This window comes from Phyllobates terribilis, unplaced genomic scaffold (assembly GCF_046119375.1).
Source record: "Phyllobates terribilis strain yellow unplaced genomic scaffold, ASM4611937v1 Scaffold_8__6_contigs__length_399053987, whole genome shotgun sequence".
NCBI classification, from domain to species: domain Eukaryota; kingdom Metazoa; phylum Chordata; class Amphibia; order Anura; family Dendrobatidae; genus Phyllobates; species Phyllobates terribilis.
This window is the reverse complement of record NW_027362768.1, coordinates 157925737-157941526: the sequence shown is the minus strand read 5'-3', so window position 1 is coordinate 157941526 and position 15790 is coordinate 157925737. Positions and strand designations below refer to the sequence as shown.

Genomic DNA, 15790 nt, shown 5'->3' with positions numbered 1-15790 from the left:
TGGTGTATTACTGGTAATATTATTACCGCCTGGTGTATTACTGGTAATATTATTACCGCCTGGTGTATTCCTGGTAATATTACCGCCTGGTGTATTACTGGTAATATTATTACCGCCTGGTGTATTACTGGTAATATTATTACCGTCTGGTGTATTACTGGTAATATTATTACCGCCTGGTGTATTACTGGTAATATTATTACCGCCTGGTGTATTCCTGGTAATATTACCGCCTGGTGTATTACTGGTAATATTATTACCGCCTGGTGTATTACTGGTAATATTATTACCGCCTGGTGTATTACTGGTAATATTATTACCGCCTGATGTATTACTGGTAATATTATTACCGCCTGGTGTATTACTGGTAATGTTATTACCGCCTGGTGTATTACTGTTGATATTACCGCCTGGTGTATTACTGGTAATATTATTACCGCCTGGTACATTGCTGTTTTTCTTTCTACAGACTCCTCTGGAAGTGAAGCAATCCCATGATTCTCCGCTGGTGAGATACTGCGCAGTGTCCTCTATAGAGCACGGCCACCGGGAGGTGATCACTGACTTACACTGGCTCCCGGACTACTTTGAGGCGAGATTTGGCCACCAATTATTTTATTTATGTTTTTTTTTTCTTTCAAAAACTCCTCTGACGAAGTCCAGAACATCGGGAGGAAAAGTCCGGCATGAGAGGACTTGTGATGTGTCAGATTCCTATGCAGAATATTGGCAGATGTACCGCCGCCATGATGTGTCATAAGGAAGAGACACTCAGCGAGTCCAACAGGAGGAGCGACTCAGATCACTGTTCTACAATTTTATGTCACTATTTACATCTCATAGATTCATTTATCTTCAAAAATCTACAAAATGTGACATGTAAATTACGGATGCATTTTATATAGATACAATGACTGCACCAGCAGAATATTGAATGCAGCTCTGGAGTATAATACAGGATGTAACTCAGGATCAGTACAGGATCAGTAATGTAATGTATGTACACAGTGACTGCACCAGAAGAATAGTGAGTGCAGCTCTGGAGTATAATACAGGATGTAACGCAGGATCAGTAATGTAATGTATGTACACAGTGACTGCACCAGCAGAATATTGAATGCAGCTCTGGAGTATAATACAGGATGTAACTCAGGATCAGTACAGGATCAGTAATGTAATGTATGTACACAGTGACTGCACCAGAAGAATAGTGAGTGCAACTCTGGAGTATAATACAGGATGTAACTCAAGATCACTAATGTAATGTATGTACACAGTGACTGCACCAGCAGAATAGTGAGTGCAGCTCTGGAGTATAATACAGGATGTAACTCAGGATCAGTACAGGATCAGTAATGTAATGTATGTACACAGTAACTGCACCAGCAGAATAGTGAGTGCAGCTCTGCAGTATAATACAGGATGTAACTCAGGATCAGTACAGGATAAGTAATGTAATGTATGTACACAGTGACTGCACCAGCAGAATAGTGAGTGCAGCTCTGCAGTATAATACAGGATGTAACTCAGGATCAGTACAGGATAAGTAATGTAATGTATGTACACAGTGACTCCACCAGCAGAATAGTGAGTGCAGCTCTGGAGTATAATACAGGATGTAACTCAGGATCAGTACAGGATAAGTAATGTAATGTATGTACACAGTGACTGCACCAGCAGAATAGTGAGTGCAGCTCTGGAGTATAATACAGGATGTAACTCAGGATCAGCATGAGTAATGTATTTAGAAAATTGTCTCCATCCATTCCACGTTTTAGGCCTTTATGAGATTTAATGCCATGTAACCCCACGTTCATACAAACAATATTTTATAATAAATCCATATTTGTTTGTGTGATTTTTACTTTTCAGATAACTCGGACTGGATATCCTTATGAGAATAAAAGCGGTTACTGCGTCCAGCTCGCCACGTGTTCTCCTGACTGGTATGTGGAGTGACTTTTCTTTTCCGGGTTTCCATTAGACGATGCTCTGGATCTTCCTTGTAGTAAAAGTCATTGAGTTGTTCTTTTCACTTATGATGTAGCAATAGCACCGATCATTTCTGGAAATCCGGGTGACAATAAATCTTGCTGCCATAACAGTAATCATCATCCAATTACTATACGCCCCAACAACAATCTGCCTGCTGATACAGGAGAGCGGGCTTCATGGCTGGACAATTTGGCATATTCTCTATTCAGAAGTTTCGGAAAGTTGCAAAAACTCTCACAACTTTTTTCCATATTGGAAAACAATGAGTTTCTGTAAAAGCCGCATAACCTGTGATTTACTGAGACTTTTCTGGAATCAAACTCAAAGGCTAAAATCCTGTCCTGATGATTTCCAGACGACGCGGTTACTTTTACACGTTGTAAGGCCCTATTCACAGGTCTGTTTTGTATGTCCGTATGCTGTCCGTTTTTAAAGGGCCCAAATACGGACATACCCACAACCATTGTATTCAGTGGGTGTGCGCAGATGTCAGGTTTGTCACACGGGCTGTGTGTCCATGTGAGAAACCCGCAGACATGACAGGTTTTTTGGTGCAGCACTGACAAAATGCATGCTGCACACGTGCACACAGATGACACACAGATGACATACGTGTGTTATCAGCGTGACACGTACCGGCGTCTGGGAATCAGCAGTACAGTTCACGCTGATCCCCTGCATCGGCTGCTGGAGGCAGCTCTCATCATTGTCCCCTGCTCGCGCTGATCTCGGAGACAATGATGGGAGTTGTATTCAGCACCCGCTGTCCACATCCAGTGTAAAATGAAGAATTAAATTAAAAATAATGGTGTGGGCTCCCTCATCATTTTCATAACCAGCAGAGGGAAAGCTGACCGCGGGGGGCTGATGTTACTAGCCAGGGAAGGGGCCTTGGATACTGGCCCCTTCCGAGGCTAATGAGATCAGCCCTCAGTGGCCCCAGAAATAGCGCATCAATAAGATGCGCCAACTCTGGCGCTTAGCCTCCGCTCTTCCCACTTGCCCTGGTGCAGTGGCAGTGGGGTAATAGGGTTGGGGTTCATGTCAGCCTTGTATTGGCAGCTGACATGAAGCCCAGGTTAGTAATGGAGGGTGTCTATAAGACGCCCCCATTACTAACCCCATAGTCATATTGTAATAAACCTGAATAAAATCCTTTATTACAAATAAAAGTCCACCCCTGCAGGCGCTCCGTGCATCGTGGTCCTTACTTGGAACATGATATATGGACGTCTGAATTTGGCCTTATAGTGAGACGTCTGATTGTAGGAAGCATGATATACATTGGTGTGAAAAGTGTTTGCCCCCTTCCTGATTTCTTATTCTTTTGCATGTTTTTCGCACTTAAATGTTTCAGAGCACAAAACAAATTTAAATATTAGACAAAGATAACAAAAGTAAACACAAAATGCAGTTTTTGAATGAAGGTCTTTATTATTAAGGGAAAAAGAAATCCAAACTTACAGGGTCCTGTGTGAAAAAGTGATTGCCCCCCTCCCTTAAAACATAAATTAATAGTGGTATATCACATTTTTGGGAAGCTGAGTTCAATTTCCCTAGCCACACACAGGCCTGATCACTGCCACACCTGTTCTCAATCAAGAAATCACTTAACCAGGACCTGCCTGACAAAGTGAAGTAGACCAAAAGATCCTCAAAAGCTAGACATCATGCTGCGATCCAGAGTTTTCAAAGACACATTGGTTTGGCCAAGATTCATCTCATGTGTATGGTCATCCTAAAGTCTACCTACATTTTTTTTTTAAATGTCCTGAGACCCTCAATAATCTCTCAGCACGCAGAGGTGACCACCAGCTTCTGCATAAGTACGAGCTCAGACACCACAGACATAAAACGCCAAGTCCACTCCAGCGTTCATTCTCTCACGTTCTGTCGGATGTTATTTCCTGGGCAGATTGCAGAATCTTAGTGACAAATCATCATGACGCACATATTCTGGAGATTGCTATTGATTTCTCATCTCATATGAATAGTTGGTTGGATTTCCTTTGACACAATCTCATTTCTCCTCTACAGTTCTGTGATGTTCTGGGACATTCGCTCACACAAGACTCATCTACAGACGCCGACAAGCAGAAAACAAGAGGAGAACCAGCACTCGGCTCCTCTCGGGGTGCCGGATACCTTCAAACACCTCGATCTAATCTGGAGGCCACTACTCAAGGTGCAGATCCATCAGGATACAAGATCCAACTTAACTAACTGCTTGTTGGTCACATTATGGGCCCATGGGCCTCCATGCTCATTAGAGAAAGTCATCCAAACCTGTATGGAGACCCCCGACTCTCCCCCCTGAAGCACAGGTGTACGGGGTCTGGAAGAAATGGCTGTCAGCTGCTCTGCAGATACCTGGGCACCTTTATGGCTACAGTAACTCCATCCTAATCCCTTAGTATTTCTCTGCTTCTCGCTGGCAGACACTTGCCTTCCTGTCCCGGCCACCGCCATTTCAGTGTGACTACAGGTTATTCTATAAGTGCTATACAGTACACTGCCTCCCTGTGCGACACAGACTGTTTTACAGAACAGCAGTAAGCCAGAGAAGATTGTATGAGAAATCATCAGTCATATTCCGAGCACAGCGGGAAAAATGGGCAGAAACAAGAACAATTTTAAAGGGTATTTATCCAGCTCATCAGGTCCAGCACTGAATCTTTGCCGCTGCTCCCAGCGCCAACATAACATCGTCAGCGCTGCAGCCAATCACTGAGCTCAGCGGCTCTTCCCGAGTTGATAGCATAAGCCTCTCAGAGGGTGATTACCTGCAGTGGTGGCAAGATGATATCAGCGCTGGACCCGAGGAGGGTGAGAAAAGATCAGTTTGATATTTTAAAACAAATTGCATCCAGGGGTTTACTGAAAGCAGAAAACTCCTCTTAGTCCACAGCCCCACTATCAGTATTCGGTCAGTATTTTTTTCTCAGGAGTGGGAGCCAAAACCAGGAGTGGGTGATAAATGCAGAATTGGTGACTTGTTTCTATTATACCTTTTCTCTGATTGTTCCTCACCTGGTTTTGGCTCCCACTCCGGAGAAAAAATACTGACCAAATACTGACCAAATACTGATAGCGGGGCCGTGGCCTTAAGTTATGGCTTTTGCACAGTGATAGGTTTGCAGCTGGCCTAGCGGGTGCATTTAGAGCCCATGCTTGTACCAATGCTTCTCTACCTATTGTTAATACTCCAGAAGCCGTGTACCTACAGGGCCCTGTTCAGATTTATCCTGTAAGCTCAGGCCAGAGCATATCCACCCGAAAGTACCGGCATTGTCCGTATAGTGCTGCTGGTGCCTGACAAGTAGGGGGCCAATGCTTCCATGAATTTGGGATATCTGTTCCTATAACGGTGGTTCCCCTTCACATATATACATTTCTGCCCCCACATACACCAGTATATACATGCATCCTCTAAATAACAATATCTGATGCTACAGCTGTCATTTTGGTGCTTGTATTAGATTATGAAGAAAGAAGAAAAGCCGATCCAGAGATGACTGGAAGAAGGATCTGCGGATAATCCCCGGCCGGGATTATTGTCCTATTAGAGCGGCTCCGGCACTTTCTCCGTCATGTCTGGTCGCTGTCACTTATTCTGGATGCAAAAAAAAAATATATAGCATTTCCCCCTCATTTACTTCCCTGGCAGGAAACTTAATGCAACATTTTTTTAATTGCAGACAGGCATCACAGACGTGTATTTTACTGTTTTTGCTGCAGAAGAATCTGCTGTAAATATTCAATGTGTGCACACAGCCTTATTCTCCAGAGCTGCATTCATAATTCTGTTGGTTCATACTGTAAACGGTCAACAAGCCGAGCTGCTGTGATGCAGTGATAGCTGTTTCCACATTAGATTGTTATACATCACCTGGTGTAAATAGGCATTACTGTGAATGGAAATTACTATCCTGGGGCATGCTGGGAGATTTCAGCTCTGAAAGCTACAGAATTGTGAATCCAGCACTATAACTTAACATTAGTGTAAGATAAATAATAAAATGTACATACAAAGTGACCAAACTTTTTATTTTCGTGCATTGAAGGTAATATCTGCCTTTTAACACCATCTCATTTGATGGTTTAACATTTTTAATTTCTGCAAAAACTTTATATGAATCGGTGCTCTTATTTTTGTGTATAGCTTCTAGTGCCCTGCAATTATATGACAGCATTGTGATTATCTGCTACTCCCACTAGGGGGGGGGGCTTCTGTGCTCACTGTATACTGACTTTTTGTTCAGTTCAATGTATATACAGTATTATCTGATCTCTTGAGCTCCCTCTAGTGGTGGCTTTAGTTAGACAGATTTTATAACAATAGCTGTGCGTGGTTTGAAGCTTCATCTTTTATAAGGAATTTTGCAGTTTTGTACTTCTAACAATCATTTGCTGTTATTTCTTTCTATTTTAAGACTTCAATTCCAAAGATTGAGACAGGAGGAGAGTTCAGCCCCATCAAAATCAGCCTTAGAGATGAGCATCATCACTGCAGGACGGCAGGTAAGACCAGCTCTGTGCTCTCTCAGGTGGATCCCACCTCGATGGATGGCCGGGCACATGATGTGACTCGAGTACTCCATGATTTACGAGTGACGCAGTCTCTGAGCAGAATACTTGGGAAATATCATATAGTCCAGGGCAGGATCTGTGGAGACTACTGCCATGTTTTGTAAGGAGAGAAGTAGCCACTAATAGTCACAATACAATCCAAATAAGTGCCACACTGTGCCAAATATAATAATACCGCCATACAGTGCCAAATATGATACCACCATACAATGCCAAATATAATAATGACACCATACACTGCCAAATATAACACTACCATATAGTTCTAAATATAATCCACCATACAGTGTCAAATATAATAATACTACCATAGTGCCATATATAATAATGGCACCATACTGTGGCAAATATAATAATTCCGTCAGTGTCAAATGTAATAATGCCATCAAACAGTGCCAAATATAATACCACTATACAATGCCAAATATAATAATGCCACCATACAGTGCCAAATATAAGAATACTACCATAGTGTCAAATATAATAATACTACTACCATACACTGCCAAATATAATAATACTACCATAATGCCAAATATAATAATACTACCATAATGCCAAATATAATAATGCCATCATACAGTTAAAAATATAATAATTCTACCATACAGTGCCAGATATAATAGTACTACCATAGTGGCAAATATAATAATGCCACTATACAGTGCCAAATATAATAATACTACCATACAGTGCCAAATATAATAATACTACCATAGTGCCAAATATAATAATGCCACCATACAATGCCAAATATAATAATTCCGCCAGTGTCAAGTGTAATAATTCCATCAAACAGTGCCAAATATAATACCACCATACAATGCCAAATATATTAATACTGCCATACAGTGTCAAATATAATGATGCTGCCATACAGTGCCAAATGTAATAATACCGCCATACTGTTCCAAATGTAATAATACCGCCATACTGTGCTAAACAGTACAAGCCATTGTGTAAGGACTGTTGTCAGTAGATACGTTCTCTCCTATCCATCTTTATGTAGGATGAGCATCCGCAGTTCCTCCTTTACTTTCCCTATAAGACATCTAAGATGTTAGAATGACGCTACAGATATGTGACTCCGCACAGGGAGAAGATTGCTGTGTTTTCTGGATGCCATGTTGGCATATGAGCAAGCAGGGACATTACATTTTGTATTGCAAAGTGGGTGGTAATAATACCCCTTTAAATTGCAGTGCCCCAGTGGAGTTGCCCCTTCTGCCCATTGTATCGTCCATTCCTGAGTTTACTGTAGTATAGGTCACTGTTTTATCACCCTAGCTTATATATGCTGGGAGGTTACATTTTGTGGCCCTATTATTGGGGCCCACAGACAGCGAGGCCTCTGCCCCCACAGCCGGCTCCTGTTCCTGCAGTCCTGCGTTGTATCCCCGGACCGCGCTCCTATGAGGACAATGGGGTCTACACTTCCCAGGGGGGAATGCGGAAGCCTCAGGCTTGTTTTACAGCCAGACTCGGGCATTCCAGAGCCGCGGCCAACGTTTCCCTGGCACACGCCATTCTCCTCCTGAGTCTAATGCCGTCACGTGGTCATTCAGCGCCGAAACCTCAGGATATCACATACAGGAACTCACAGCTTCTTCATGTGACACTGATCCAGTCTGCCGCCTTTAATAGCAGGATGCTGGCCGTCCTCGCAGGAACCACCGTTCCTTAGATTTGTGATAATACATCCTCGGTGAAAAAGATAAAGGATGAGGAAAGGATCTATTCTGGGCAAGCAGTGGCCTGGTCAGAAAACGACATTCCTTCATAGATAATCAAGCATGGAGGACATCCCTAAGCAGGACGTCAGTGGGACTGATGGAAATAGCCGAGCGATGTACTCTTCCTTCTCTACTAGTCCCATAGGCAATGAATGGAGCGGAGGTTGGCATGTGCACCTCCCTGTATTCTGGACAGGGCTCTGCACGGGATCCCTGATGTCAGGTATCTCCATAAGATAGGGCGACCCCCACTGATCAAACAGTGACGGCCGCTCCTAAAGACAGGACATCCATTGTCTTGGAGGATTCAGTGTGATATGTTCTTAAGAAAGGCTTAAGGCGAGGAAGATCTATAGTGAGCGATGGTGATCTCCCAGGACCATTGCTGCCACCACCAGCGCCCCATACTCTGCCGGTGAGGTGGCCTCTTGGACATAATGATTCCTGGCTGTATGGGTCTGACAGATCGCTCTGGGCTTACACAGCCATATATATTCATAGCACATCTGTAATATTACTTATTCTCTCCTTTCTCTCTATCGTGTGTAGATAAACTACAGACTCCGATCAAAGAGGAGAAATCCGAGGGATCCATTCATTACAGCAGTTTAAGAGCGGCCTCGGCCAAGAACAGCAAAATTCTGGAGGACGTCAACACCAGTTATTTTGCCGGAACTGAAGTGAGTGCTTCCATCTTTGAGATACAGACGGTAGCGCTTGGTAAATGTCAGCAAATGTTATACTACTGGCCTTGTACTGCTGAAAACCAGTGGCCAAAGGAGCCCAAGCAGGAACAGCAAGCGTTAGTAAAAGTTCTTGTAGTTAGCAAAAAGGAGTTGTAGGAAACAATCCGTAGATAGGTGAGAACAATCTAGGTAAGAATGGTCAGGAGCTTGGAGACTGGAAACTAGGCTAACAGCTAGACACAATACTCAAGCAATGAGTGAGAGATCCATGCAGCTTTAAAGTTTCTCAAACAGCACTTCCTTCCATGGTTCAAGAAGAAGAACCGTGCATTCCGCAGCAAGATCATTTTCATGCATGATAATGCATTTTGAGTGCAGTTTGAGTTTTTTATGTTTTTAAAAATATACTGTTATCATAGGCAGTTTGTACAAAAACCTTTCAATTGTACTCTAATAGTTATTTGACTGGAAAATTACAATGACTGCAATTCCCAGGTAATTTGGGAAAATCTGAGAAAATATTATTTGCATAATAATTTGGAACACAGTGTAAATCGTAAAAGTGGACAATTATTTATATAGTAGAAAGGGATATACGGATAATTCTGCTGCTGATCAAGAAGATATCCAATGGAGATGATGGTGTTGAGCAAAGAGCCGTTTTATTAATTAACGCATTTCAGAGTTGAACAAACTCCTTCATCAGGAGAAAAACACAATGACTGCAATGACTGAAACGCGTTGGTTAATAAAACTGCTCTTTGTTCAACACCATCATCGCCATTGGATATCTTCTTGACCAGTAGCAGAATTATCCGTATATCCCTCTCTACTATTGCATTTACTGCTGGTTTTATTCCGGTATACGGCGCAGCTGATTTCTATACCTGCATAGGAGTTGTGCCTGATACAACCCAGCCTGGTGAGCAATACCAGACTATCTACAGCATTTATTGCCCGGGTGATGTCCTATTGTGCGTTTTTTGTCACTTTTCAGCTATACTACAAGTGATATGGTTTTGACACTGATACGATTGTTTCTTAAAGAGCCACATGCCAGGGACCCAAGAGACACACGTGGCCCCTGAGCCACTGGTTGGGGAACTGTGATAACCAGCATTTCAGGGAATATAATACTGATTAATCCCCTCAGATCATTTATAAAGGTGCAGTACACACATGAGACGAACGTCGGCTGAAGTCACCGGCCGACCATCGAGAGGGGTTTGAACTCTCTCCTAATGGCAGATGTAGGGGGAAGAGGGATCAGGTACAATGGGCTCCAGCATGGCCGAACCTTTGTTCTCATTGGAGATATACCATTGTTTTGTTGAACCCAGCTATGTATTGAGGGGTCAGAGGAATGGCTGATTGGTGCCAGCCATCTAACTTGTATGGTCATCTTATCTGACATTCACTGGATCTGCACTTTGGGAATGGTGAGAGCGGCCATATGTCTTGTGTATATATTAGTGACAATATAACACGCCATTGTCCACTCTGTCCATCTTACTACAGGACGGGGAGCTGCTGTACACAGACTGGAAGATGGAAAAGGACGGAGACACTGGAAGACACATCAGTGAGTTGTCTGTATATACACTATATACATCAGTGGTCCATAGACCCATCCTGGACCCTCCTCCATTTTCTTGGGTCTAGAACCTTTGTTATATACTTTTAGTGCAGTTTCAGGATCATAGTCTTTTTATAAGTAAATTCACCATCTGGACATGGCAGCAACATTTTATAAACTGCACAATTATTGGAAGGGCATGTAGCGTCTCCCATAGCATTATCTCCAGTGTATCCACTGACTGTGGATTGAATTTTGGTATTTGCAGGTGCTAAACCCTCGCAGAGACACGGCATCCATGATGGACTGGTCCACACTGTGCAAAGATCTGCATTTCTGAAGGACTTTGCACTCACCGTCGGGGGCTGGAACTTCGCTATCTGGAAGGAAGGAGTCACTGTGAGTATTACTATTCTGGGCAGATGGACCCCCATCACATAATATAAGAGATCAGGGAAGTGCGCTCCTCCCAGAACCTACCCCGGGATCCATAACTAGTGCAGGTCCTGCCCCTATAACTCTCGGGCCCTATAAACCCCCGAAATAAATGTCTCCTTGGTCTCCTGCTGCAGGAAGGGAATAACACAACATTATCATGGTGGACGGAGCTCCTCTCCATAGCAGAATTCTTGTCCAAAATGTATCTGCTGGATAACTGATGGAAATGCAATCAGAGGGGCCGCATTGATTATTAGGGGGTATGTCTGAGTTCTATTATGTGCTGTATTTAGAAAAAATTTTTTTTGCACGCTGCTCTTTTTCTTACATTTTAAAAACCAAGATGGACCCCATACGACCCAACGTGGCCCAGTGCTTCCATTTGCCTCGGTTATGCAGCGGATCCGTTTTGGACATATATTCCATTTATCTGTTCTTTAAAACAGGGCAAAGAAAAGGAAAGTGTAAACGGACGTGTGAACGAGAGCCTGCGGCAGCATCTTGGGTTTCATTTAAGTGTTTGATCATTTTTAATTTTTTGGGACGGTGGAATGAACACAAAACAGCAACCCTGACATTTTTTTTCAACAGTGTTGACCATGTATGATAATTTTAGGCCATGACTAATGACATATCTCTCGGAAACACGTAGGACGGCGTGATGAACGGGCTCTGGAATATTAATGAACATAAAATAAAATGGATGTTTGTTATAGACACTGCAATAACTTTTTTCATATTTATATAACATTTTATTTTGTATTTTCATTTTTTTATTGCATCTTTCTTTCGCAGAGCGGACCGATCCTGCAGTCGTGTTGCACTCAGAAGAGGTACACCACAGCCCACTGGTCACTGTCCAGGCCCGGCGTCTTCTTCATCGGCAAGGAAGATGGAAATGTGGATATCTGGGACTTACTGGAGAAGACACATGAGCCGTCTCAGACGCAGAACATATCGGCAGCGGCCATCACCTGCATTAAACCCTGGATCATGTCAGGTAACAGCTGAAATAATACAAAAATGATGATGATATGGCCTTTTCGTGTATGCAGGTGCAGTGCAGACCAATGTGTCTCCATGGTTACAGACTACAAGTAAACTATGTGTAGTCTGATCCTGCAGTCATGTGTCACTCTCATCTATCTATTCATCTATCCCCTTTTCTTTCTCATTCACAAACAGAAGGGGGAAGACTTCAGAGGGTAATAAATGAGCGGATCAGACGACACCGGTGACTTCTTTGCAGTCGCAGGTCTGCCGGAGCGGAAGCTGCTTGTACAAATCAGCTCTATTTTGGCCCATAGACGGGGGGGGGCTGCCCTCATTTGTTGACCCCCATCTACAATGCCCATATGCCATAACAGGGGTTGTTTTTGTGAGACAACCTCTTCAAGGATTTCTCGCACATGCCCAAGGATAAGGAATTATATTGTGAGACCAAAACAGATACAGACTCAAAATAATGAATTACATCTTATTTATTGCAGCAAAGCAGCATTTCCTGGCTGTGGCCGATGACAGCGGGACCCTCCATGTATTACAGATCCCGTGGACCTTACATCACCCGTCGGCTAATGAGGTTGGTTCGGGGACAGAGTCTTCATATATTGAACACATTAATAAACGAGGAAAGTGTTATTTTATTGCTGCCGATGTGATTTGCTCCGGCCTCCTATAGACTTGCACAATCTTTGCTTTTCTTCTATTACATTTCACTCTTGCATCTTTCTGTGGTCGTACATTTACTGTAACTCGGGAAGATGCTTTAATAACAAGAATCTTTGACAAACCATTTTTTACCCCTTTTTCGGTGTCTATACCAGCCTCACGTGCCAGTTTAAATGGTTCCCGTGTATCATGCGCACTGACACACGCTGGCGTTAGGACTGAACCTACTACTAGTGATACTTCATGTTGTCCTATGGTGGCACTGCAGTGAGTTTAACACATTCGGCAAGGTTTGTTTTATTGTTTTTGCAAATTACCACTGATCAATAGTGGTCCGAGCATGGGACACCATGTCATCAGGGTATTTTCATAGGTTCCTCTATGGTAAAGGGATTCTTGAGGTTGACAACCCCTTTGAAGCCTTTTAGGTGCTTTACCATATACATATAATGACTGTCAGAAATATTGATCAGTCGTGATTCCTCCTGGTCCTTTCCAGGGATTATAAAAGGCTTAGACAAGAAAAGGGCCACCATGTTGGGTCCTTGTCCGCCCCAAGGAAAACCAAGAGTCTCATATACTAATGGTAAATCCTATAGACATAAATGTCTGTGTCTGTGCCCAGCTTCACAACTGGCTCTTTGACTCTGGCTGAAACCATTTAGGTCCAGTTGACAGCTGTGACTCGATGGCACCATGCCAGGAAAATATGGGCACTAATAGAGTAAGTGAAGAAGTATTGAGTCCAACAACTGGAAACAGTGGAAGGGTCTAATGTCTGGACTCCATAATTGAGGTCCTCTGCTAAAGCTGCTGGTTGCAGCTGATTTGGTGAATTTGTTTTTCCTGACCAATGGCTTCTTCTACCATTCGCCACCAGGCCTACATGAAAATTTGCAGCGGTGGCATTGGCAGCTTGCATTGCAAGACACCATGTAATCAGGGTCATTTCATAGGTTCTTCTATGGTAAAGTGATTCTTGAAGGTTGACAACCCCTTTGAAGCCTTTTAGGCACTCTACCATATACATATAATGACTGTCAGAAATATTGATCAGTCTTGATTCCTCCTGGTCCTTTCCAGGGAATATAAGAGGCTTGGACAAGAAAAGGGCCACCATGTTGGGTCCTTATCTGCCCCAAGGAAAACCAAGAGTCTCATATACTATTGGTAAGTCCTATAGACATAAATGTCTGTGTCTGTGCCCAGCTTCACAACTGGCTCTTTTACCCTGGTTCTTTGGTTGAAACCATTTAGGTCCAATTGGCTGCTGTGACTCGATGGCACCATGCCAGGAAAACATTGGCACTAGTAGAGTAAGTGAAGAAGTATTGAGCCCAAGAACTGGAAACAGTGGAGGGGTCTAATGTCTGGACTCCATAATTGAGGTCCTCTGCTAAAGCTACTGGTTGCAGCTGAATTGGTGAATTCATTTTTCCTGACCTATGGCTTCTTCTACCATTCGCCACCAGGCCTACATGAAAATTTGCAGTGGTGGCATTGGCAGCTTGCATCGCAAGACACCATGTAATCAGGGTAATTTCATAGGTTCCTCTATGGTAAAGGGAATCTTGAAGGTTGACAACCCCTTTGAAGCCTTTTAGGTGCTTTACCATATACATATAATGACTGTCAGAAATATTGATCAGTCCTGATTCCTCCTGGGCCTTTCCAGGGAATATAAGAGGCTTGGACAAGAAAAGGGCCACCATGTTGGGTCCTTGTCCGCCCCAAGGAAAACCAACAGTCTCATATACTATTGGTAAATCCTATAGACATAAATGTTTGTGTCTGTGCCCAGTTTCACAACTGGCTCTTTGGCCCTGGCTCCTTGGTTGAAACCATTTAGGTCCAGTTGACAGCTGTGACTCCATGGCACCATGCCAGGGAAACATGGGCACTAGTAGAGTTAGTGAAGAAGTAGTATTGACCCCAACAACTGGGAACAGTGGAAGGGTCTAATATCTGGACTTCATAATTGAGGTCCTCTGCTAAAGCTGCTGGTTGCAGCTGAATTGGTGAATTTGTTTTTCCTGACCAATGGCTTCTTCTACCACTATGAGGAAATTTGCAACGGTGGCATTGGCAGCTTGCATTGTAAGATCCGCTATGGGTTGTCCCGTCTGCAATTGTGGGAACATGTCCGCAGCAATATTCTCCTTTCTCTTCTGCAGAGCACCGCGGTCCTGCATTACTTGGACAGGGAGGTCAGTCATTTGGAATATTATGAACAGAGAAAGACATTTCGGGCTGCAGAGAAGAGAACGCTGGAGCTGAAGGAGCACAGCAAGAAAAGCGTAAGTGTCTCGCTCCACACTGCTCGGCTCTTGCACTTTGTGCCGTCACTTCTACTTGTTTTTATATCCATGAGTGATCACATAGGATAAGAGAAGGAAGTCGAGTATAACTCTGTCCTATTTATGTCTAGGAAATCTCTCCACCGGTGAAGTCAAAGGAGCAGCTCGAGGAGGAGATAAGCCGAGAGTATGGCACATACTTGGCCCTGGAGAGCTCTGTGCTGATCGGTCTGGGGATTAAGAAAGAGAATGAAAAAGAACTGTGAAAACCTAATTCTCATAATGACAGATGTTTGTATTCTTCAAAGCTACAGAATAGTAAAAACCCAGCGCATACATTGTACTGTGGTGTACTGCGGTCACCCCCAACCTGGGGCTCTGCAGATATTGCAAAGACTACAAATCCCAGCGTGCAGGGAGTCATAGTTTTTGCAACAGTTGTAAAGTCACAGGTTGTGGATCACCGGTGTGTAACATATATTTACATCCACCGCTAGTCTGATGGATCATATAAAATGTGTTCTTCTGGACTGTACAAATAAAGTTGTGTTGAAAAGAATTAGGAGCGTTCTGACACTATTTAAGGTGAACCTCTCGCTTTCTCCCCAGGTCTCTATCACCCAATGTGCTGGTGGAGTCTCCCGTCATCCAAGTAGGGACATTTTTTGTCTCAATTAATTTATTAAAGTGATAATTGAGCTAAAAGATTAGGACTCTGGTCCAGTGACCACATTAGTAGCCATGGTCACTGGATCCGAGCCCGGAGAACCTCCTCCTATCTGCTCACATCCTCGGTGCCTCTTC

At 43.3% G+C, this 15790-nt stretch overlaps 1 protein-coding gene across 1 annotated transcript; it reads left to right on the top strand.

Annotated features, from left to right (window-relative positions):
• The first annotated feature begins 1871 nt into the window (after positions 1-1871).
• Positions 1872-15523, top strand: LOC141156445 (dynein axonemal intermediate chain 3-like). The gene is made up of 10 exons (XM_073642639.1): positions 1872-1946; positions 4033-4180; positions 6429-6516; positions 8868-8998; positions 10523-10586; positions 10849-10979; positions 11814-12018; positions 12509-12600; positions 14864-14986; positions 15118-15523. The coding sequence occupies exons 2-10, from the start codon at positions 4040-4042 to the stop codon at positions 15250-15252; spliced, it is 1110 nt and encodes a 369-aa protein (XP_073498740.1). The 5' UTR covers positions 1872-1946; positions 4033-4039; the 3' UTR covers positions 15253-15523.
• The last annotated feature ends 267 nt before the right edge of the window (positions 15524-15790 follow it).

Bases quoted from the DNA above. Each gene is read 5' to 3' on its own strand.
- LOC141156445 (XM_073642639.1), top strand. From the start codon at position 4,040: ATGTTCTGGGACATTCGCTCACACAAGACTCATCTACAGACGCCGACA. The intron at 6,517-8,867 runs GTAAGACCAGCT...TATCGTGTGTAG, and splicing joins TCATCACTGCAGGACGGCAG to ATAAACTACAGACTCCGATC. The intron at 14,987-15,117 runs GTAAGTGTCTCG...ATTTATGTCTAG, and splicing joins AGGAGCACAGCAAGAAAAGC to GAAATCTCTCCACCGGTGAA.